Here is a 25,384-nt window from a genome sequence, read left to right as displayed (position 1 = left end):
ACACCATCACACCTCCTCCTCCATGCTTCACGGTGGGAACCACATATGCTGAGATTATCCGTTCACCTACTCTGTGTCTCACAAAGACACGGCAGTTGGAACCAAAGATCTCAAATTTGGACTCATCAGACCAAAGGACAGATTTCCACCGGTCTAATGTCCATTGCTTGTATTTCTTGGCCCAACCAAGTCTCTTCTTATTGGTGTCCTTTAGTAGTGGTTTCTTTGCAGCAATTCAACCATAAAGGCTTGATTCACGCAGTCTCCTCTGAACAGTTGATGTTGAGATATGTCTGTTACTTGAACTCTGTGAAGCATTTATTTGGTCTGCAATTTCTGAGGCCGGTAACTCTAATGAACTTATCCTCTGCAGCAGAGGTAACTCTGGGTCTTCCTTTCCTGTGGCAGTCCTCATGAGAGCCAGTCATCATAGCGCTTAATGGTTATTGCAACTGCACTTGAAGAAACTTTCAAAGTTCTTTAAATATTCCAGATTGACTGACCTTCATGTCTTAAAGTAATGATAGACTGTCGTTTCTCTTTGATTATTTGAGCTGTTGTTGCTATAATATGGACTAGGTATTTTACCAAATAGGGCTATCTTCTGTATATTACCCCTACCTTGTCACAACACACCTGATTGGCTGAAACGCATTAAGAAGGAAAGAAATTTCACAAATTAACTTTTAACAAGGCACACCTGTTAATTGAAATTCATTCCAGGTGACTACCTCATGAAGCTGGTTGAGAAAATGCCAAGAGTGTGCAAAGCTGTCATCGAGGCAAGGGGTGGCTATTTTGAAGAATCTCAAATATAACATATATTTTGATTTGTTTAACACTTTTTTGGTTACTGCATGATTCCATTTGTATTATTTCATAGTTTTGATGTCTTTTCTAGAAAATAGTAAAAATAAAGAAAAACCTTTGAGTCGGTGTACAAGGTTTTGACTGGTACTGTATGTCCCAGATGGACCACTGCATCAAGCATATGTTCATAGGCTTATAGGGTACACTGTCGAGGGGTCCAATTACCAGGCACTAAGTAAAACAAATTGTAACTGTCTTAACTGTCTATGAGTAGGCTAAGCGTGTGTGATGGTGTGGGAAAGATCTGACTGGATGTTCTTGTGAGAGAGAGACAGTATTAATCATGGCTGTCACCCCCTCTCCAATTTCAGCACAGAGGCTAAAGACCTTAAGTGCTTTCTCCGCCAAGGGGAATACAGGCTACAACCTGAACCTGCCTTGATTTTCTCTTGCTCCCTCACTGGGTGGGTGCTCGTTACAGCTGTTTCGCAGCCAGCGAAGAGATTTCCGTAGCAACGTACATTACTCTCTTAAATACTGAAAATCAGGCTCACATGCAAGTATTTTCCCGATGTTATCGCAACCATTATTCTTTAGGCTCTCATAAACACTTCTAAGATGTGAATTGCTCCACCTGTCATTAATAAGGATATTTTTTTGCAAACACAGCTGTTCTTTGTGAGTGGATCTTTTGACAATTGTTTGATATTTTGAGTTGACCTAAAAATGTCCCCTACCGGTTATAAATAAAACTCGTCAGTGTCCCCCCTCCTTTCCCCTCCCCATCTGTGACACCTGTTCAGCCTAATCATTGTGAAACCACCAAGTCAGACTGAAAAGTCTACTAATTTACATGCAAATAAAGTAAAAAAAACCCAAAGCGTTTAGCATCAACCCAGACAACTTTCCACTTTGCCTCAGAGAGAGGGACTGTGTACACTGGCCATTTTGAAACTTGGTAGGCGGGCCAGCGACTGGTGACGGTCGTGGGCATTTGTCTGACAGCCCCTCCAGAGCCGAACCCCTGCCCGTCACAGCCACCCACTGCCCTCCGCCCCCATTGCTGGTCCCCTGCTGACGTTGGCTGTTCTGTTTACATTTATGGAGATCAGCTTATTCCATTCTTAATACCACTTCCAGTAGGGAGAAGTGCAGAGGTGTCAAACTGTGGGTGAGCGACATAGGGGCATAGGGACAATCTCACAGATTACAGTGACTGTTACTAGCTGTATCTTTCTGTTTTACTCTTCATGGATTTGAATTTTGTTCACTTATTTTTCATCGAGAAATTGGCATTCCGTTCCCATTTCCGTCATTAGATCAGCTTGTCTGTACACTTGAAGATGAGCACAGAGGGATAAGGCTGGCTACATTTTCCCAAAAAGTTTCCCTGTCTGTCTTACGTGACCCTTTTTCTGTTTCGATTGGGTGTCCTAACATGATTCTATCATGAGTTCCAAGATAGTGAACTATAACTCAACCTCAAGAAAGCCAAGCACGATGGATAGCGTAATCGATTGCAATGGTGCCGGCTTGGACCTCATTCAGAATCGCATTGAGTCTCTGAACAGTAAGATGGACAAACTCATCAACATCCAGGAGAAGGTCCTCAACCGGCTGGACGGAATGTCCCAGGACATTGACAGTATAGAGAGGGACATGGAAACATTGAAGTTGGATAAGGAAGAGATCCATATCCCTGCCAGAGCCCGAACTCTACCACCGGCCCTGGCTCAAACCCAGGGCACGGGCATGGGGGGCGAGGTGAGAGAGATGTGTCAGGAGATAAGCTCCATCATGACAGTGCTGGACCAGCGCTCGGAGAAGCAGGCTGAGAAGCTGGACGGGATGGAAAAGCTGGTCCTCAGCATCCATCAGGTCATCAGATTCATTGGGGAGACGATGAAGAGCCCCCGGGTTATGGAGATGATGTTTATGGGTCCGGCAGCACGCAAGGCCTCCAAGTCAAAAGACCTCAAGATGGCTATTAAGAGGCAATCGTCCGCAGAAAAGAGCAAGAGCTCAGTTACTAAGACGACCGACAAGGTGAGACTGGGAGTTCTAACTGCGCTAACCAAAGAGGTGTGTTTTTGCAGGTCTATGTAGACTATATAAAGGTTGCTTTATTAAGGCACTTTACGCACTCAACGGAGCCCTGGATACGTTCATGTGAACTTCGTTCATATTTTTATAATGGATTGATGATATGGATGTGACGGCAACTTAGGTTAGATGAATTGCTGGGTTCACTGTTCCCTCATGGACCTGCAAGTTACATGTCCTTAAGAAAATTGCACAGTTGTATATAGGTTCGGAGATAGACACGGCGTTCCATGTTGACATGTTTGGTTTATGATTTGATTTAGTTTTATGACTTTGCCACTGCAGAGGAAAATGATCAGAGCAGCAAAGCTGACTAGTCAAGTGGAGTTCTGTTTCCTAAGGAAGGATTGTAGCTTTGCTCATGCTACTTTTCCTCATGCAGTGCTGGAAGATGTGTCAAACCAATATGACTTATATAACAATCTCCACTGGTTTATAGCGATCTTCACTGGTTTTTATAGTGCCATGCATAGTAGGCCATACTGTATGGAAGGTGCCAAAGCCTATACACAGTGGTAAAATTGGTGGGGAACTTTCCACCACTAGGCTTGTTACAGTGACCGTATTACAACCACACCGGCGGTCACGAGTTGTGATGGCAGTTTAATTCCACGTGACCGTTTAGTCATGGTAATTAGGCTTCTCCAAGCTCTGATTCAGGGCAACCCCCCATGTACATTATTTACCTCCAGCCATAGTAACAGTGTCAAACAGCCATTGATCTCAATGTCTGTACTTTACACTGTATGATACATTTCACAGAGGTTGGCACTTCTTCAGATTTGAAGGGCTCAAAATAGGAAGAAGAGGATGGACCTGTATAGGGAGAGTGTTTTTAATAGTGGAGTGGTTCTATATCGTTGTATTCTGTATTTTTTTAAACTGCACTGTCGGTTAGGGGCTCATAAGTAAGCATGTCACTAAGGTCTACACCTGTTTTATTCTGCGCGTGTGACTAATAAAATTTGATTTGATTTCAGTTGCTATATGCTGTAGATGATGTTTTCAGATTCATAGTATTGCTTGGGGATGGAGTGCTGGACCTGTAGAATGTATTTGCCTTTGTACTAGAAGCAGGCATGTGGCTTAAATAGGGATCTAACTGGTTAAGGATTCATTGGCAACAGGTAGTGACAGGGGTGAGAGATAGCCAAGTGGTTATTGCATTGGGCCAGTAGCTGAGAGGTCACTGGTTCAAATACCTGAGATGACAAGGTGAAAATCTGTTGATTTACCCTTGAACTTAACCCTAATTTGCTTCATTGATGCTGTACTACCATGGCTGAACCTAGCTGGTGTATGTGACAATAAATATATTTGTGTATCTTAGGGAAGTTAGTATAAGCATTTGGTTGACTAGATTTGGTACTGGACTGAATAGATAACAGAAAGAGAGGAATTTGATGCATACTGTCTACTGCACTGGGTTACACAATGTATGACACTGTTTGTGTTGTGGAAGATGAACTTTACACCCAATTCCTCTGGGCTTAAAGGGCAGTCACTTCCAACTTCAACAAGCACTTGAAATTGTTGATACAATGTGAATAGCAGCAACACGCGGAGGGTGGTCTTAGGCACAGACACTGAAAGTCAATGGGTAGTAGTGTTTAGCATTAAAGCCTTAAGGGGGAGTTATAGGTACCCCATCACTCTCCATCACTGGCACAAGGGTGGATGCCAGGCAGGTTTCTGTTTTCATGCCCAGGGTATATTACCTGCAGGATCTATTTTATTTTAAAAATCAAATCAAGCATAGACCAACTTATTTAGGTGGTCAATGAGATACAGTGTAGCGTAAGAGTTTCCACATTTCATGGTGTAGAGTAGTGTAAAGTAGATGAACTAGGAAATAAGGAAAGGGGTACTGTAAATAGGTACTGGTATCGGAACATTTTAATGTAGTCAGACCCTTATTTGGTTAGTTAAGGGTCCTTCCATTTCAACACAGTTCCAGCACAAAACAGACACATTTGATACAGACATAACATTTTCAGCTTGATTTGAGGTTAAAACTCAAACAGCAACTCTAAGGTCATATAAGTCCTAACCTAACGTAGCAGGTGTAAAAGAAACGTCTGAGCGGGGTCCCTACATCCGGTTTTCTGGGGAAAAGGAAGCTAGGTTGAATATACTGTATCACTGAAAACCAGATGTTTGCTGTTTATAAGTCCAGATGTTATGGCAGCATCCATACTTCTGTGATTGGCTATTGGCTACTGTATGACTCAGATCGCCAGGAATTCTCATTGTCGTCAGAGCTGTCGTCAGGTTCTACCTTCAGCCTCTGGCCGGCTCCCATCAACTCCAAGGTATGAGATGTCTGTCCACCACAGACATCTGTCACTTTAGCCCCCCCCTCCTCCCCTCCCCGCACACACACCACACACACTGTACCCAACCCCCCTATCCTTAGATTTGTCCTTCAGGAAGAAACACTGCTGTCACTGTGGAAACCCTATCCTCGTAATATTTTCTCTGCCTTACTACTGAGCAGTGCTTACCTCACAACCAACAACTAAGAGGCCCTCAAGGGTCATGCCTTGAGACATTTTTTAAGATGTTGACCTGCTCATAAAAGGACTGGAGCGTTTTCTGTGGTACTAGTGAGCCCCGCCTTACTGAAGTCTGTTTGAGAAGACGTGTTTGGTTGGTTGCGAGAAATGTTTCCGCTCAGGGTTGGCATTGCATGCTATTACTCACTATGACAGGTGATATGCTATAAATTCACAGCCTCGTACATATGTAACACCCTATCCATTCATCTGCTGTGTGCAATCAACAGCATGCTTTGACTGAAACAAAGTTCGTCTGTATCAGGGTGCTACCCTGAATAAAACAACTGATAAGGCTAGGTTATATGTTTGACGGTCACTTAAATGTAATCCTTCTTTACTCTTTCATGTATTGTTTCCATTTTTCTTGTTCAGTTGTAACTTACCCCCCTCACCACCGCTCACCCTTCCTCCTTACCCTTCCTAACTGTGTCTTTATCCATCTCATGTTGCATGCCATTCACCATGTCCAACTAACATTTCCATGCTGTCTGTCTTCTTAAAACAGAAAACTACCTCTACTAAAGCCACTAAAGGTACTCAAGGGATGATAAACCCTGCATGTGAACGCAAACCCAGCACCCCGGAGACCACTCACAGTAACAAGACAACAAAGCTCCACGGACCAAAGAATTTCCTTGCAAACAGCAAACCCCCCGGAAACTTTGTATGTGTTAAATTGCTCAAAGAAAACATGTTTTCATGACGTTTCTGAGCAGTAAATATTGTCATTGTATTCTGGTAGTGGTTTAAGGGAAATATACATACCTGACCTCATTTTAAAGAATGTTGACATGCAGACCAAATGCAGAGCGTGATGATCTTATATCGCCTTCTTCCCTTCCTTTAGCCAAAAGATCACAAGAAGAAGGATGGGAAGGAGAAGTCGGGTCTGAAAGCACAGAAAAAGAAGAAGCCCCCAGACACAGCAGGTGCTCACATCACAGCACATTCAAATGTGTCAACAATACATCACAGCCATACACCCCTCACACACACAGTGCCCTTTATTAGTAAAACAACCTAAATCACACACAGCAGCACTCACAACATGTAACATGTGAGATATAAACAACACCTGTTCTGAAAGCTTCGAGAGCGGGAGAGGAAAAATCGATACTTTCTTTTTAGCCAAAGGAAAGGGAACTGGCAAGTCACAACACTCTTCCTGTCAGACGTAAACAACAGTATTGTACTAACAAGTATATCATGACACAGAAACATCAAAGAGCTCAAAAGTTCAGACAGAAACATCAGACAACCACTTGCCGTCCTCTTAGGAGGATACTAGGAGTGTGTTGACATTCTGAGGTATTGTGCAATTGTCTGATTAAAGTTACCAAAGTGACGTTCATGCAGGTGGTTGAATGAATTTGAACTGTATACCCTCTGCTGTTCTGTTTGTTCCTCTGCAGATACCATCTCCCTTAGGAAGCAGGTGTTGCTACTAGAGGAGGTTCAGAAGCTCAACAGGGAGAATGCAGAGAGATCATCATCATCAGGTCACAAGCAGCAGCAGCACCTCACCCCTGATGGCTTCCTGGACCTGGAGGCTGGATCTGGAGGGGCCTCAGAGGGTTCTCTCAGCCCAAACCTGCTGGACTTTATCCTCGAGGGCCCCAAGGCCCCTGTGACTGAAGAGGAGTCATTGTCTGAGGAGGAGGCTGCAGGAGATGGACTAAAAGTGGAAGAGAGGAAGGAGGAGGAGGTTGTAAAAAAGGAGGAGAAGGAAGACCACCTTAATGAATCTAAGGAAGAGGAGAAAAAGGAGGAGCTGTTGAAAACCACAGAGAAGCCTGAGGAGGATAGAAGACTAGAGGAAAAAGAGGGGGAGAAGGAGAAAGAGGGGGACACTACACTCTCTAAAGGCCCATCAGAAGCTGTTGATATGTCAGTAAAGGATATCCCTTCTCTCCCAACCTCCCCTGAAGCTCCAGGAGACACCAACTCCATTCCCGAGAAGTACAGTATCTCCTCTACCCTCACTTTCTTCCTATTTCTTTCAATCTATGTATTTCTATCTTTCTCTCTCTTTGTCCCCCTTTCACACTATCTTACTCTACCTTTCTCTCACCCTACTTCAATAGTGCTTTATGTGCTGACCCCTCTCTTCCACGTATACACACATGCGAAACAACATTCCACATTTTCTAAAACATTTCTAAAACATGTCCGTCTGTTCCAGCTGTGAAGACCACAACAAAAGTGCTTCCTCTCTGTCTCTGGAGGCAGCAAAACAGGACCAGATGGAGGAGGGCGGCACCAGCAGTAAGCGTCGGGTGATGGAGGAAGACCTGGGAGTAGAGGACCACAAGAAGAGTCGGGTAGAGGAAGGAGAGGAGGAGGAGAGGGAGGGGGAGAGGAAGGAGGAGGAAGAAGCAGAGGGACCAGAGGATGAGGGAAGGAGCGTCTTCAAGGCATACGGGGTGGATATCCGTGTGGAGCTGAAGAAGAGGCTGGGGAAAGATCAGGCCACAGAAGTCAAGCAGTCTACTGGGGAACCGTTCTTCATTGGTGAGGACCAGCATCTTTATGGGGTACCGTGACTTTAAGTCTGGTGGAAAGGTGGTAAGTTGGTGGAATCTTATTCATTTGAAATGTGCACACGATTCCATAAATCACATATGGATCTCAGTGGAAGACTGGAATTACGCAAACATATCTTAGGATTCGGGCCTAATATGAAATCCAATAGATTGCTGATATGGTGGCAATTATCTCTTTCTGTAGAAAATATTCATAACCTTATTGGATTTGGACAGAAAAGCATGCTCTCTAGGAGTAGCAAAGTACGAGAGAACTGAAGTTTGCATAACCAAGCTTGTATCTTCTGTCATGTTTACTACAGGGTGTGAGTAAGCACAGGGTGATTACTTGATTATGACAATCCTGAGGTACCATTACAAGAGCACATGTTAACTGATTAACAATACAGCTTATATTTCCCCTCCATGCTACTGTTTGCCAGGGCTCACTTGATATCAATCTCAATGTGACTTCCCTGGTTAAATGAAGGATAAATAAATAAGAATATATTTGTATGTATTTCATACCTCCCTTTAGACAAAAGTCCTCCTCCACCAGCTCCATTCAACCATCGGATAGTGTCGGCCAAACCCAACCAGATCAACAACTTCTACACCATCAACAGAGTTGAGATTCTAGGAGGGTAAGTGTTCCAATCCTGTTCCTAGCGATACATGAGGACTTGAACCAGGAGGTAAAAATTACTTTTCAACTGTTCATCTTCAAATTCAAGAACAATTGTATCCATATGATATAACACATGGGCGGCAGGTTGCCTAAGGTTTAGAGAGGCGAGCCAGTAACCGGAGCGTTACTAGTATCAAGTCCTAGATGCCATTGTGTCCGTGAGCATGGTTCTTAACCCCCCCACAACAGCTCCCCGGGCGCCCAGTGTGGTAGCTGCTCAAAACTCTTCAAAAACCTATACGTATGTACTGTATTTCTTTCGGGCGGGTTGGGTTAAAAGCAGAAGTACATTTAATTAGTTCCTTGTGTGCGATTGACAAAAGCAGTGATCTTATCTCTTATTTATTCCTGCAATGTTTCAACTAGTAATGTAAAATAATGTCTGCTTAGGCTTATCGTTCCTCAGGGAGTATAGGCTATCAACGACTACTCTCCGTCGCACTCTGTTCTGCATCATACTGAGTTATTATAAATTAGTCAATTCTCCAATGGGTCTTTTGGAACTGTACCCACGGGGAAAAAAGTATCTAACCTAGATCAAAGATCGAGAGAGAAGAAGAGAGATGTCCTCGACAAGTTGAGTTGTGTAACTCTCCTCTCTTCTCCTCTCCCCTGGTTCATAGCTTCAAAGTTATTTTTACTCGAAGCCTTCAAGGTATGTGAAACCATACCTCCTCTGCCAGCTGGCAGCTAATCGCTAATCCAAATCTTCAGAGGCTTCTTACTCTCATCTATTGAAATAAAGAAGAAATCAATACAAGATACAATACCTTCACAAAATGATATTACTTTCCTGTATTGGAAGAGATCTGATTCTGTATTTGAGGACATACTGATACAATAGTTCTGATAGTTCAAGTTCTGACCGTGAAATCCCAATCAATTCAGGGGATGTATTATCTTGATGTGTAACATTCTAGGATTTGTGACTTACAGCTGATAGTTTTGGTAAGTCTTTCTGACCCCTGTCGAGGGAGTATGGTTGCGTTGAAACGTTCCCATTAGAAATGATAAAATGACACAGACAGGTGTAACTCAGAAACTTTGAACTGAAGACACCTTACTTATCTTTGCTCTCTCTTAGGGGTCGTTTTGGCCAGGTGCACAAATGCATGGAAAACTCCTCAGGTCTCACCCTAGCTTCCAAAATCATCAAAGCCCGGAGTCCGAAAGAAAAGGTACAAAGTCAAAACATTTTTATACATGATTTGCATGCACGTAAAAACCTCTACACATCCTTGTAGCTTCCTTGAAAACGACTTTTTGAATGCGGACCTACTTTGCTTTCTATTTAAAATATGGAAGTAGACATCAGAACATAATGCTCTAAGGCCATTTCAGTCTACGTGGATGGGGAATATATTTCTTCAGATGTTTTTAATTTGACCCAAAAAAGAGACGTACATTGCCTGCTAGCTGTGAGTGAACATCTGACACTTCTCATTGTGTTGTTGGTGTGTGTTTGGCATGCAGGAGATGGTCAAGAATGAGATCACGGTCATGAACCAGTTGGACCATGCCAACCTGATCCAGCTCTACGCCGCCTACGAGTCCAGGAATGACATCATCCTGGTGCTGGAATAGTACGTTCCCTCCACAGAATGAAATGGAACATTATCAGCATTATATTGAATCTCTATGGTTTTCTACCTTGCTGTATGTTCCTTCTCATACTGTTTTCTCAATCTTTAAAGGACCAGTGCAGTCAAAAATGTGCTTTTTTCTGTATTTTATATACATTTAAACACTGAGGTTTGAATAACACTGTGAAATTGTGAAAATGATAATGCCCTTTTAGTGTAAGAGCTGTTTGAAAAGGCCACCTGAAATTTCAGGCTGTTTTTGTGGGATGGAGTTTTGAACTGCCTGGTGACATCACCAGGTGGTAAATTTGATTGATTGATAGATATTATTTGCCAGTTAAGTAAACACACACAATAGATACATTTTTTCAAAGTGACAGGGATATCACAAAAAATGTCTGACTTATTTCCATTGTAATCCCTAAATTCCATGGTGCAAAAGCATTACAACATTAGGCTACATAGATACAGATACATTACATAAATACAGACATATTACATACAGACATGAGAAAAATATATATTGCTCGATCATTAGCCAGCTTTTGCCATTCTTTTTAAATGAGATTGTGGTCGGCATGGATTTGAGTTGCTGTGGTAGTTCGTTCCACTCAACAGCAACGGTATATAAAAAGGTGTTCTTACCAAATAGACTCTTGAATTTAAAACAGGCAATATCAGGCTCTGGTGTTGTATTGGTGGACAACTCTAATATAAGTGAATGATTTGATAGGTACCTAGAGGCTGAGTCAGTAATGATTCTATGGACCAGACCAAGTTGAATGTTGTGAAAATGACCCTTTTCTCTAGATGATGAAAATGCTTGACCTCCAGATGAGTAGGTTTTAAGTAAAAACCTCACCAGTTTGTTTTGGCTGGTCTGTCTTTATTCTTTAGATGTTTAGGGATTGCTGGTGAACCATGATGTGTACGCAGAATCAAAGTGACACTGAACTAGCTCGTCGTCTTTAGGGTGTCACATCAATATATTTTGGCCTATTGCACAAATCTCATTCCGACAGAACTGTTTTTATTAGGTTAATGTTAAAAATAATGTAAGTCATGTTTAAAAAAAAATCCGAGCGGTAGATCTCGACTTGTATTTTTGGCTGTGAAAGTGATCTTGACAAAACGTTGGTGACCACTGCACTAGAAAGTTTTCCGTTAACATCCACCATTTTGTCTCTACCTGATAAATAGGATCTAACCTAGTCAATGGCCCTGCTGTTAAAACCAAAAGCATGATACTATGATCAACCTTGTGAAATGCCATCTGCATATGTCCTGATAAATTCCTGATAAATGTCCTGATAAATTCAGTTGAAAACAATAGACTTGTCAGTGGAGTGGGACTTTCATAAACCAGACTGTAATTTGTATAAAATATTATTATTGATAGTATATTCATCTGTTAATAAATAACTTTTTCCAGCACTTTTGACACCACACTCAAAATAGATACAGGTCTATAGTTCCCATGTGTGTTTTGCTGCCCTTCTTGTGGATAGGATCACTCTATTACGTTTCCTATGCATGGAAACTCTTCCCTGCTCAATAGAGATGTTGATTAAATGGGTGACAAAGGGGGCAATAAATTCAGCACCATATCTTAAAAACCTGTCAGAGATATTGTCGAGGCCTGTAGCTTTAGAGTAGTTTAGTTCAAACAGTCTCTTGACAACTCAAGCCTGAGACACTGCTGTAAAGGAAAATGCATCAGCTTGTACAATCATCTTGGAGTAACGGCCTGGGACCTGACCCTCCCCATACACTCCAGTACAACCAGGTATCCTCTAAATTAAATCTGAGGCAACTGTTGTGAAAAAGTTATTGAGATTTTTAGCTGCCACTTCCTTGTCAAACGTAATTTGTCCTTTGACCTCAAGACCCAAGCTTTTGCAATTTGTTTCTGTTTATCACTATATGCCAACTGATTTAGGGAATGCCACAACTTCCTAGGATTATTCCTTTTCTCACAAATGTTGCATTTAAAATATGATTTTTTTGGCATCTTCAATCATCTGACTATCTTTGTTCCTTAGGGTTCTGTGTCTAGGGAAAGCATCATCTTCTTTGCTTCTGTCATATTCTCAAAATGTGGTATTCCTTGATTTATTGGCCTCAAGGATTTCTTGATTCATCCAGGGTTCAGTTCTTTGTTTAATTCTTACAGTTTTCCATGGAGCCACTTTATCCACAATGCTTAAGAAACAGCTGAAACAGTCCCATGCTTTATCCATATCTAGACATATAAGTATCGGGTCCCAATTGACTTTACTCAAGTGATCAATGAATGCGTCTTTGTTAAAATGTTTCAGAGATCTAACAGTTATTGTGTTGTGAAAGTTAAACAGTTAGTTTTCATTTTTTCCCTCACCACTCCGAGAAAGTCGAAGCAAAATTCTTGCTTGAGAAATTGCTCATTGCCAAGAAGCATTTTTTTATTACAACAATCACAGTAAGTTTACCCAGTTTGATAGTGACCCTGTAATATACATTCATTGTACCCTTAGTTATAGGTACATAATTGTACCCTTCAGTGTTGGCTCGCTCGCCAATAAACAGCTCTTTTTGATTGCATCTTTTTGGTGAATGTCGGGAACCGAATTGCATCGGTGAAAGAGACCTTTATTTGGTTCCTTGATTTGCGTACTGCGACTACTGCTTTTTGAGCTCAAACAACGAATATCTGTAGATAATTTACAAGATAATTATCTGTAGATGGTGAATCTTCACTGCAGAAACCAAAAAATAGTGGGGAGAGTCCGTCATTCTGGTCCACACCAGAAGTGAGTAAAAATGAATAAAAGCGCATTTAACAATCTAACGGAATGGTGGACTACTTTTTGGGCTTTACATAAGAGATAAAAAAAAGTGCATGGTTGTAGGTAGATTTTTAAGCATTTTGAACGAAGAGCCGTTTGGGAGACAAATCAGCTTCTCTTTTATGTGAACGGAGCATAATGAACCGGCTCATGGAAAGACTCAGAATGCCCATCACATTAACCCTTTCAGTTCATACCTTAAAAGAGACATAAGATACACATTTTTATTTTTAGAGTACCACCACAGCGACAAAGCTGTTTGTTTCTTTTAAGTGGAAAAAAATGTACCTCTTCTCTATACCAAGTCCCTCATGTGTACACGCCTCTCCGCCATCCCACTTCAGACACCAGTGTATCAAATTCAAAGGGCAGCACCACCAGGGACTGGGTCAAGCCAACACATTAACCATTTTTCCAAGAGGTCCAAGAGGATTAACTCTTGACAAGGTCACACAGTGTTGTGTTCAGGTTGCTATACTATTGATTACATCTCTTTATGGTGACATGATCTTATGTAAGCCTTAATAAAGACTTTAGAACATGCAGCAGACATGCTCAAACTTTAACTAATATAATCATAGGCCATAACCATAGGTACAACACTTCCACTCACGGGTGGGCAAAAATAACTAACTGAAAGCCATGCCTCCAGTAAGCTATGCCTCCAGTGATTGTACCTTTTTATATAAAAAATATTGGATACAATAATGTACCATTAAATTAGATTATCTGCTATTAGATTACTGAACAGCACCATGTGAGATCATATGTGTACCTCTGAAGGTACATTATGCATATTTTGATATTTTTGTACCCCAGAGAATAATACTGTACCCTAACCATACCCTTTTTTCTGAGAGTGTACAATGGGTTTTTGTGTGTGTGATCGCAGTGTGGATGGTGGGGAGCTCTTTGACCGGATCATCGACGAGAACTACACTCTGATGGAGCTGGACACGGTCATGTTCATCAGGCAGATCTGTGAGGGCCTGCAGCACATGCACAAGATGTACATCCTCCATCTGGACCTCAAGGTAAACAACCACACTGTATTTGACAGGGGCAGTGATGTTATTGAGAGCATGGCAATACACAGATTGTGCACAACAGATAACCACTTGTCTACCTGTGTCTGATATTTTTCCACCTTGAAGCGTTTCCCTTTTTGTTGTCTTTCAGCCGGAGAATATTCTATGTGTGAGCAGAGTCACAAATAAAATCAAGATCATTGACTTTGGACTTGCCAGAAAGTAGGTTTCAACTTCACATTGATCTTTGTTTCATTCATATAATTTTAGATGATATGATGTATCACTGCATGCAGTATTATAATATTGTATTTCTATTGATAGATTCCTATTCAAAATGAACATGTATTCCTCCCAGATACAAGCCCAGAGAGAAGTTGCGAGTGAATTTCGGCACCCCAGAGTTCCTGGCCCCAGAAGTTGTCAACTATGACTTTGTGTCATTCAACACCGACATGTGGAGTCTGGGAGTCATTACATATATGCTGTAAGCACACACAGACACAGACACAGACACAGACACAGACACAGACACAGACACAGACACTCAGACACAGACACTCAGACACAGACACTCAGACACAGACACTCAGACACAGACACTCAGACACAGACACTCAGACACAGACACTCAGACACTCAGACACTCAGACACTCAGACACTCAGACACTCAGACACTCAGACACTCAGACACTCAGACACTCAGACACTCAGACACTCAGACACTCAGACACTCAGTCACTCAGTCACTCAGACACTCAGTCACTCAGTCACTCAGTCACTCACTGAAGGCTCTTCCTCTTCTTCTACAGTCTCAGCGGTCTGTGTCCTTTCCTGGGTGACAATAACCCTGAGACTCTGAACAACATCCTTGCCTGCCAGTGGAACTTTGACGAGGAAGAATTTACAGACATCTCAGAGGAAGCCAAAGACTTCATCTCTAAACTACTCATCGTCAATAAAAGGTATCATACATCCAGGGGTGAAAGTAGATTGAATTTCTTCCCGGTACGGGACCTCCTATATGTGCACGCGCATACACCCAAAGCATTTATGGGCCTAGAGTGGTTCTGGACATTCTGCTGCACCGAGACAAAAAATTGCCACAACCCCTCCTATCCCCGCATTAACTAGAATACTGTACAGCAGGGGTTGGCAATAGGTTTGGCCTTGGGCTAATTTTCTTCTCAGCTAATAGTCGGTAGAACAGAACATAATAGCAGGCCAATTCATAGGCCTATGCAAACAAATTAAACAAAATATTTAACACATCTGGTTAGTAGCTATATAATCAGTTCAATGTCAATAACGTATCCTAATATTTTCACTCTGATTAGACTTATAGAATCACCAATGTCTCTATTAAATTCGTTTTATATTTATTTGTGCGTTGATTGGGGAAAATCAGCTTGCAATCAAGAGAAAAAGTTTCAAGAAAGGTGGATAATAAATAGAAGTTTCAGGTAAGAATGGACAGCGAAATATGCATTCTTACCATATTTCTCCATTGTCAAACCAGAGTGTCTTGTTGGCAACAAAACGGTTGATTTTTTCAAATAGTTAAATATTAGACATCCATATGCATCTAAGAATGCACTTGCAAAAGTTACCTTTCCACCCAGACAGAGACTCAACCGAGGCAGTAAATCTAAAGCTTCAACTGCTGGCTACTCATCCGTTGCAAACTTCTTCGGGATCAGTGTCCCTTCCACGGGAAGGTTGAGCTAACGTAGGCTAATGCAATTAGCATGAGGTTGTAAGTAACAAGAACATTTCCCAGGACAGAGACATATCTGATATTGGCAGAAAGCTTAGATTATTGTTAATTGAACTGCACTGTCCAATTTACAGTAACTATTACAGTGAAAGAATACCATGCTATTGTTTGAGGAGAGTTTACAATTTTGAACATGAAAATATATTAATAAACAAATTAGGCACATTTGGGCAGTCTTCAAAAAAATAAATAATCGAAATGCAATGGTTCATTGGATCAGTCTAAAACTTTGCACATACACTGCTGCCATCTAGTGGACAAAATCTATGCCACCTGTGCTGGAATAATACATTTTGGCCTTTCTCTTGCATTTCAAAGATGATGGTACAAAAAAATACAAAAGAACAGTTGATTTTTCCTTTGTATTATCTTTTACCAGATCTATTGTGTTATATTCTCCTACATCCCTTTCACATTTCCACAAACTTCAAAGTGTTTCTTTTCAAATGGTACCAAGAATATGCATATCCTTGCTTCAGGGCCTGAGCTACAGGCAGTTAGATTTGGGTATGTTTATTTGGCGAAATGTAAAAAAAGGGGAGGATCCTTTTAACCCAACAACAGAAGCGCTTCCCTAAAGCTGCCTGGGTTTAAACATATCTTTTCCGACAGTGAAAGGCTCAAATAATAGGGACAGAATAGCAGAGTAAATGTTTTGTCTCCTCGAATATTGAATGCCACAGCTCAGCTTCAGAATGTCATCACAGTCACGTCTTTTGTGGGCATTTTAAAGCTTGTTTCTAGATTAAAGCATCATGGAGTTGTTATGAAATGCTTTATATTATCTAGATCCTTTTATTTATTTATTTCAAAATTTAAAGCTAACAATAGCTATCCTTTTTAACCTTTTCTTTAACAAAGGGTATGGCATACAGTGCCTTGCAAAAGTATTCACCCCCCTTGGCGTTTTTTCTATTTTGTTGCATTAAAACCTGCAATTTGAATGGATTTTTATTTGGATTTCATGTAATGGACATACACAAAATAGTCAAAATTGGTGAAGTGAAATGAAAAAGATGACGTGTTTAAAAAATTTCAAACGGAAAAGTGGTGTGTGTATATTTATTCACCACCTTTGCTATGAAGCCCCTAAATAAGATCTGGTGCAACAAATTACCTTCAGAAGTCACATAATTAGTTAGATTGCACACAGGGGGACTTTGTTTTAGGGGGACTTTATTTTTCAAATGATCTGTTATGTGATCTCAGTAAATATACACATGTTCTGAAAGGCCCCAGAGTCCGCAACACCACTAAGCAAGGGGCACCACCAAGCAAGCGGCACCATGAAGACCAAGGATCTCTCCAAACAGGTCAGGGACAAAGTTGTGGAGAAGTACAGATCAGGGTTGGGTTATAAAAAAGTATCCAAAACTTTGAACGTCCCACGGAGCAACATTAAATCCATTTAAAAATATATATTTTTTATAGGAAAATAGACTCCAGCAAAGCCCTATTGTTGTTAGTGAAGTCGAATTAAATGAAGACAATTGCTGAAATGATTTACTTTCATCTCCGTTTGCTGTCCACCTCTGTTTGATTATGTCGCAGCCAATCCAACACTGATGTCTGCTGACTTGCCTTTTTCTTTGACTTCCTCATTAATGAGTTTATGATTTAAAAAGTGTCTGTCCCATGACATTGTTATACATTTGGTCTCCAGTCTATGAGCTACAGAAAAACCACATAGGCTACTACTCTTTCCACCGTATGCTAGATCATTTATGTTAAATGAATCTGATGGAGCGTTGGTAGAGCACCGCAGCGCTGCGTCTCTCTAACAGCACCCTGGAGAGGCGCGCTGGGCATGGACAAAGTGGACACTGATTATCATGGGGCGGCATCAGCGCTCACCTAAATAGCCCTCATGCCACTGGGTGAGAGAAGTTATCATTGTTTTTAGACAGAATAATGTGAGGTGTTATGTGTTGTTGGAGGTGCGTCTTGGTCAGTTTAGCTCGGAAAAGGTCTCCCTCGTCAAACTGCCACTCTAGGAGGCTGCCTAATCCTACCTAATGGGCAGGCCGGCCGTGTGGACCTAATCATAGAATAAAATGTAGAATCCCTATAAATTCTATAGCATCTCTATGGTCCCAATTAAAGATTTTTCATTTAACTTTGAAAAACGTATTAGCTTGTATTGTGGCATAAACCCAACCAGTCATGATGCTTTCATCTGCTTGTCAAACAATCACTTCAAAGGGCTTACAGTATTTATTTTGCCAGGACGCCGTACCGGGCCACCTTACTTTCTCCCCTGCATACATCCGCCTTATTCCAGAATATATTGCTTAACATATAAAGTATATTTTGCAATATATTAAAATCTATCTAAGGGGAATGTCTGCCAAGAGACAGAGCTTTACATCTGTTTATACATTTATCTCACTGTTTGTGTTTGTTTGTGTGTTATTGTGCAGTTGGAGGATAGGTGCCTCTGAAGCATTGAGGCATCCATGGCTCTCTGATCCAGTCCTCCATCACCGACTTCATGAAAAGGTACAGGACACCTACCCACTCCTTATAGAGAACAATAGTATTGACCTTTTATTTCTGCACTGTCTCTATGCACCCTTACAGGGCCCTACACACTCACTCCATCATCTGATCACTTGTACACAATATGCACATACATTTATACTGACTCTACACACACGCACACCCACTCACTTTACAGTGCATTCGGAAAGTGTTCAGAACCCTTGACACATTTTGTTAGGTTACAGCCTTATTCTAAAATTGATAACATTATTTTTCCACCTCATCAATCTATAAAACAATACCCTATAATGACAAAGCAAAAGCAGGTTTTTAGATATTTTTGCTAATTTATTTCAAAGAAAAAATGAAAATATGATATTTATGTAAGTATTCAGACCCTTTACCTTGTTGAAGCACCTTTGGGAGAGATTACAGCCTCAAGTATTCTTGAGTATGACGCTACAAGCTTGGCACACCTGAATTTATGTGGCGGCAGGCGGCCTAGTGGTTAGAGCGTTGGACTAGTAACCAAAAGGTTGCAAGTTTGAAACCCAGTGCTGACAAGGTAAAAATCTGTCATTCTGCCCCTGAACACTGCAGTTAACCCACTGTTCCTAGGCTTTCATTGAAAATAAGAATTTGTTCTTAACTGACTTGCCTAGTTAAATAAAGGTAAAAAAATAAACATTTGGGGAATTTCTCCCATTCTTCTCTGTAGATCCTCTCAAGCTCTGTCATGTTGGATGGGGAGTGTTGCTGCACAGCTATTTTCAGGTCTCTCCAGAGATGTTCGATCGGGTTCAAGTACGGGCTCTGGCTGGGCCACTCAAGGACATTCAAAGCCACTCCTGCGTTGTCCTGGCTGTGTGCTTAGGGTTGTTGTCCTGTTGGAAGGTGAACCTTCACCCCAGTCTGATATCCTGAGCGCTCTGGAGCAGATTTTCATCAAGGATCTCTCCATTCATCTTTCCCTCGATCCTGATCAATCTCCCAGTCCCTGCTGCTGAAAAACACCCCCACAGATTGATGCTGCCACCACCATGCTTCACCATAGGGATGGTTCCTGGTTTCCTCCAGACGTGACGTTTGTCATTCAGTCCAAAGAGTTGAATCTTGATTTCATCTGACCAGAGAATTCTGTTTCTTATGGTCTGAGAGTCTTCAGGTGCCTTTTGGCAAACTCCAAGGGGACTGTCATGTGCCTTTTACTGAGGACTGGCTTCTGCCTTGTCACTCTACCGTAAAGGCCTGATTGGTGGAGTGCTGCAGAGATGGTTGTCCATCTGGAAGGTTCTCCCATCTCCACAGAGGAACTCTAGAGCTCTGTCAGTGACCATTGGGTTCTAGGTCACCTCCCTGACCAAGGCCCTTCTCCCCCGATTGTTCAGTTTGGCCTGGCCAGCCAGCTCTAGGAAGAGTCTTGGTGGTTCCAAACTTCTTTCTTTTAAGAATGATGGATTCCACTGTGTTCTTGGGGACCTTCAATGCTGCAGACATTCTTTGGTACCCTTCCCCAGATCTGTACCTCGACACAATCCTGTCTTGGAGCGCTCGGACCAAGTCAAGGGGTCTGAATACTTTCCGAAGGCACTGTACAAGCTGCTTCTACTCTGTTTATCTTTTATCCTGTTGCCTAGTCACCTTACCTCTATACATAGTTACCTCCATCACTCTAGTATCCCTGCACATTGTAAATATGGTATTGGAGCTGTCCCTGTATATCAGGGGTCGGCAACCTTTTTTGTTTGGAGTGCCGATTTACTATTTATCTTACCATTTCTAGCGATCTGCATGCCAGTAAGGATTTTCATATGTGCATTACAACTAATTGTGTCTATTGAATATCTATCAAAGTAAGAATTCCATAGCTCGCTACACAGAGGAGCTTTCCATTAGCACCGCAGGCTTGATCTTGGAACACAGATTCTCTTAGTGAATTATATAGTGACATTTAACCACGGGGTGGCCAATCTTATCTTCAGTCAGCTTTCCCAATCCTTTGTTTCCCCACCATAGCGGGGTGTAATAGTGAATATGTTTTTGATATCGACACCTCTCTCCTCAAAATGATCTGTGAAGGCTTTTGCTACGTCTTCCACCTTTAGTAGTACCATGCATGGGTTATAGACAAAGCAGCTCCTCACGTACCGGCTCTGAGTCACAGTATCTTGCAACAACTGCCAGACGTGGAATGTCATTCACATCCAAACTCTCATCAAGAGCCACACAGCTGCATCTTTGACGCTACAGTTTGCTGCTCCTATACATTTTTAACCATCTCGGTAACGTGCCTTTCAACAGTTCTGGCAGACACAGGCATGTATTTTGTCTTTGAGATGACTGTGTCTTTTGATTCCTTCAGCCTTGTCCTCCTCATCCTTAAAGTTTTTCTCATGTCTCGTTCCAAAAATGATGCCGCACACTTGATGTCCGACAAACAACAATTTTACAACAAAGAGAGCAAATAGACCGGTGCATCAGTAAAACTAATCATTATTCATTTGTCCAAGAGGCAATAATTGAGTGGACGTCTGCCTTATTTTTCTTTTGCTGATAACATGTGAAAACGAATCTCTCATCTTCAGTGCTGCCTTGGTTTTGAATTTTGCGGGAGAGGTGAGGTGGGTTGTCTTGCACTGAACTAATTATATGAATCTCCTGCAAAATTATGAAAGCCCATTGGCTAATCAGGATTGACATACCTTGGAAACTACGACATTGCAGTGAATACCAACGCAATTTTGAAATCAATGTATCGAAGGCTGGCACACTTGCTTTAGGTTGCCGACCCCTGCTGTATATAGTATGCGTATTTTTTTCTAGTATTGCATTGTTATTGATTATTGCATTGTTGGGGTTTTGCGTTTGCAAGAAAGGCATTTCACCGTATGCATGTGACATTAACACTTGAAACAGCTTACTACCTGAGAGAATACCGCTATATTATGAAGTGGTGTAGTTCCTATTTTTAAAACAGGCACTGATTGGTTTGCTGAGGTTAGGAAGTGTTTTTGTTTCTTATTGTTATCGATGATTGACTTAATGTAGTGTTTTGCCTCTGTGTTTTATAGAAGAACATGTGTAACCGCTCACGGCGTTCTTCATGCATACCCATTACAGATAGTTGAGGTAAGTCTCTAAACCTTCCTCATCACAAATTGTATCTACTTCCTACTGCATATTTTTCTACATTTGTGTAAACACTCTACACAGTTTAATGGAATATTTTCCCCAAAATGCACATGTTACGTCTCAAGTCAGGATTCAGCTCTCAATCTCAACAATAAAGTAATGTCCTCCTAGAAACCACCAGGGGGAAGCATTTTCTCAATATTTGTGCATAAAGGCAGTAAGAAGTTCAGATTAGAGTGATATAGCCCAAAAAGGTTGACATTGCTGAAACTTAACTGTTTCCCATCCCATTATGTTTTGAGCACCATGATGACTAGACGGCGCCAGCTGTGGCCACCTGGACCAAGCCTGCTGTACACCTGCATATTTACCAACGCTTACCTGTCTGTAGAACTACAGCTGTAGAATGACTGGAGCCTACCTGTCTGTACACCTATAGAACTACAACCTGTAAAACTACAACCTGTAGAATTACTGGAGCTTACCTGTCTGTACACCTATAGAACTACAACCTGTAAAACTACAACCTGTAGAATTACTGGAGCTTACCTGTCTGTACACCTATAGAACTACAACCTGTAGAATGACTGGAGCTTACCTGTCTGTACACCTATAGAACTACAACCTGTAAAACTACAACCTGTAGAATTACTGGAGCTTACCTGTCTGTACACCTATAGAACTACAACCTGTAAAACTACAACCTGTAGAATTACTGGAGCTTACCTGTCTGTACACCTATAGAACTACAACCAGTAAAACTACAACCTGTAAAATTACTGGAGCTTACCTGTCTGTACACCTATAGAACTACAACCTGTAAAACTACAACCTGTAAAATTACTGGAGCTTACCTGTCTGTACACCTATAGAACTACCGTAGCTGTGTTATGAATGGACGATGCATGTTACCTGAACTGTTAGCTCACTAGATATGCTGTTTTGTTGTTTTTAGCACGTATGTCCAAGGATAGGTTAAAAATTAGACAAAAAGAAGGAATTGGTTTTAGTGGAAACATTAACTGACAGTCGTACTGTACTTTTTTGAATGGGTTGTCATGTACTGTAAAAGTGCTATTTCAGTGTGATGCCAAAGCTTAGAAGACTGGAGGCTGTAGTGGAAGATAGTATACTAGGTACAGCATGTGAATTTCATCTGCAATGCATGTATGACATAACACCAAACTCTAACCTAGTATCTTGTAAATACTTTGGGGGTATGATTTTGTCAGACAAACTAGATTCCAGATAAAACTATGTTTACTTTTAGCCAAAGTTTGTTTGTTTCCCTGTCGTACAGTTTTACTGTTCTCTTCCCTCATGTGTGAATCCATCTTGATTTGCTGTACTTCCATATCAGTTATCCACATTGCATCTCAATGTTTATGCTGGGATGCTGCTCTCCATTTCATTTCATCTTCTGCTAACGTGAAAGAGTTCCATGTTGAGTACTGTACCCCACTTTTCCTCTGACTGTGTGTATTTATCAAACCAAAGGATTTTTCCGTTGAACTTGACTGATAGATAGACAAATGTCACGTGTTTGTTATTTGTTTTGTGCTCTCTTGATATTGGGTGTAAATAGATCAAATATGTAGATGTTTGCTAAAACCTTTAATGCAGACCTGGAGTACTTAGTATTGAGTCTGGGAAAGCATTGATATACTGTTTTCATTTTGTTGAAATCATTCGATCCATTATAGAATTATAGAATATCAAATCCTGTTGATATTCTATATTGTATTTTGGAAAAATATGTACTTTGCGCAGGAATATTTATTACAAGATGATTGGCCCCCCAGATTTAGGGTCTGCATCTAAGGGTTAAGTTTCAGAGATGACTCATTTTGATTTCACACAAACGGAACAAAAAAGGCCGAAATTCAAGCAAGGTTATTAATACATTTAAATCTAAAATAATCGGACAATGTTTGGGACGTTTTATCCATGTTCTAGTATATTTGTAAATCTACAGTATGAAAAGGGAATGGATGGAATGAATGGATGGATGGATATTGTCTGGTCAGTTTTCATAATCTCTAGCACTTTATATTGTTATTTGTTTAAATCAGATGAATTTATCAAAACTAATCCTAGCACTTAAGAGAAAATACCATGTTAGAAGTTATGTTTTTTTGCTTGTAGTCATACCCTGCATTATTTCATAAGATTTTGTTAATGTGTGTGTGTGTGTGTGTATATATATATATATATATATATATATATATATATATATATATATATATATATATATATATATATATATATATATATATATATATATATATATATATATATATATATATATATAACAGTTTTACTTTATATTCAAATAATTCAAGTCTTATCAGTATTTTCTTATTTTTCTGTGGGAAAAAAATATTTTGCCTTTGTTACTTTTTATTTAATGAAAGCATGCTTTTTGCTTTCATGTGCTCAGTAAAACCAATTATAGTACATACATGACACATTATACATCATTATTTCAATGTGTAGGGTTGTGCATAAATGTTTCCATTGCTACTATTGTTATTTGTTCAAACTGTTTCTCAATGCTTGTCCACATGTTATCATTTTGTAATTAAAAGTTAAACTACTTTATTACCTTCCATGAATGTTGGCTATTGGAAAGTATACTAGCTATTAGAAGTAAATATGGCTAGTATTTCATATTACATTTTTTAAATAATATCCTCTATGGCGTATCTTAGGTTTACAGTTGTATAAACAGTAAAACTGCTGTCCTTTTAAGTCCGTTGAACATTGATTGTCATTGTTTTGAAGGATAGAGTACAATAAAAAATACAATAATAATCTGATCTCAGCAATGGAGTGAAACTCATTTTGAATTCAATGTTTCTTTTGAAGTTTTGGAGCATTAAAACTGAAATAAATATTACAGCGAAAGAAAAAACACCTTTATTATCATTTAAGTATTGTAATTTTGTATTTAACCTTTATTTAACTAGGCAAGTCAGTTAAGGACAAATTCTTATTTACAATGACGGCCTACATTATCACAAGTGTCGTTTCATTGAAATTCTCTTTAAAACGTATTCAAATTGTGTTGTATTTCCAACATTAAGTAAGAACAAAACTTTAGTTCTGAGTTTCTGTCAATCACAGTGTTGGTGTTTTGTTGGGTTCCTGACTGTCACTCCTGTAGCTTCTAAGCTCAACCAATCCCACTGGGTTTCAAATTCCATTGACCACATGTGTCCAGTAGAGGGCAGTAAAACCAGGAAAGAAATCCGTAGCCTACTCAGGATTTCAATGTAGATATACATTGAATGCACAAAACATCAGGAACACCTGCTGTTTCCTTGACAAACTGCCCAGGTGAATCCAGGTGAAAGCTATGATCCCTTGTTGATGTCACTTTTTAAATACACTTCAATCAGTGTAGATAAAGTGGACGAGACAGTGTAAAGGAGGATGTTAAAGCCTTGAGACAAGGGAGACTTGGAATGTGAATATGTGTCATTTCAGCGGGTAAAGACAAAAGATTTAGGTGCCTTTTATACGGGGTATGGTAGTAGGTGCTAGACACACCGGTTTGAATGTGTCAAGAACTGCAACGCTGCACAGCTTCCCGTGGGGATCAAGAATGGGCCTCCAACCAAAGGACATCTAGCCAACTTGACACAACTGTGGGAAGCATTGGAGTCAACACGGGCCAGCATCCCTGTGGAACGCTTTCGGCACCTTGTAGTGTCCATGCCCCCCGACAAATTGAGGCTGTTCTGAAGGCAAAAGTTGGTGCAACGAAATATTAAGATGGTGTTCCTAATGTTTTGTACGCTCAGTGTAGGTCTACTGAGTCATGCTCATCAGGCTCTCCTTTAAACAAAAGCAATGTTCAAAAGTTGCAGCAGG

The 25,384-nt window shown here is 40.7% G+C and overlaps 1 protein-coding gene across 1 annotated transcript; it reads left to right on the top strand.

Annotated features, from left to right (window-relative positions):
• The first annotated feature begins 756 nt into the window (after positions 1-756).
• Positions 757-23,696, top strand: LOC129824126 (myosin light chain kinase 2, skeletal/cardiac muscle-like). The gene is made up of 15 exons (XM_055883491.1): positions 757-2,793; positions 5,977-6,135; positions 6,319-6,400; positions 6,884-7,430; positions 7,654-7,982; positions 8,532-8,637; positions 9,766-9,859; positions 10,155-10,264; positions 13,982-14,123; positions 14,269-14,339; positions 14,476-14,604; positions 14,931-15,083; positions 18,316-18,394; positions 21,448-21,505; positions 21,814-23,696. Exons 1-14 carry the CDS (start codon positions 2,260-2,262, stop codon positions 21,502-21,504), a joined length of 2,592 nt encoding a protein of 863 aa, XP_055739466.1. The 5' UTR covers positions 757-2,259; the 3' UTR covers position 21,505; positions 21,814-23,696.
• The last annotated feature ends 1,688 nt before the right edge of the window (positions 23,697-25,384 follow it).

This window comes from Salvelinus fontinalis, chromosome 26 (assembly GCF_029448725.1).
Source record: "Salvelinus fontinalis isolate EN_2023a chromosome 26, ASM2944872v1, whole genome shotgun sequence".
NCBI classification, from domain to species: Eukaryota; Metazoa; Chordata; class Actinopteri; order Salmoniformes; family Salmonidae; genus Salvelinus; species Salvelinus fontinalis.
Note: the sequence above shows the minus strand (reverse complement) of the source record. Positions and strands in the feature narration are given on the sequence as shown.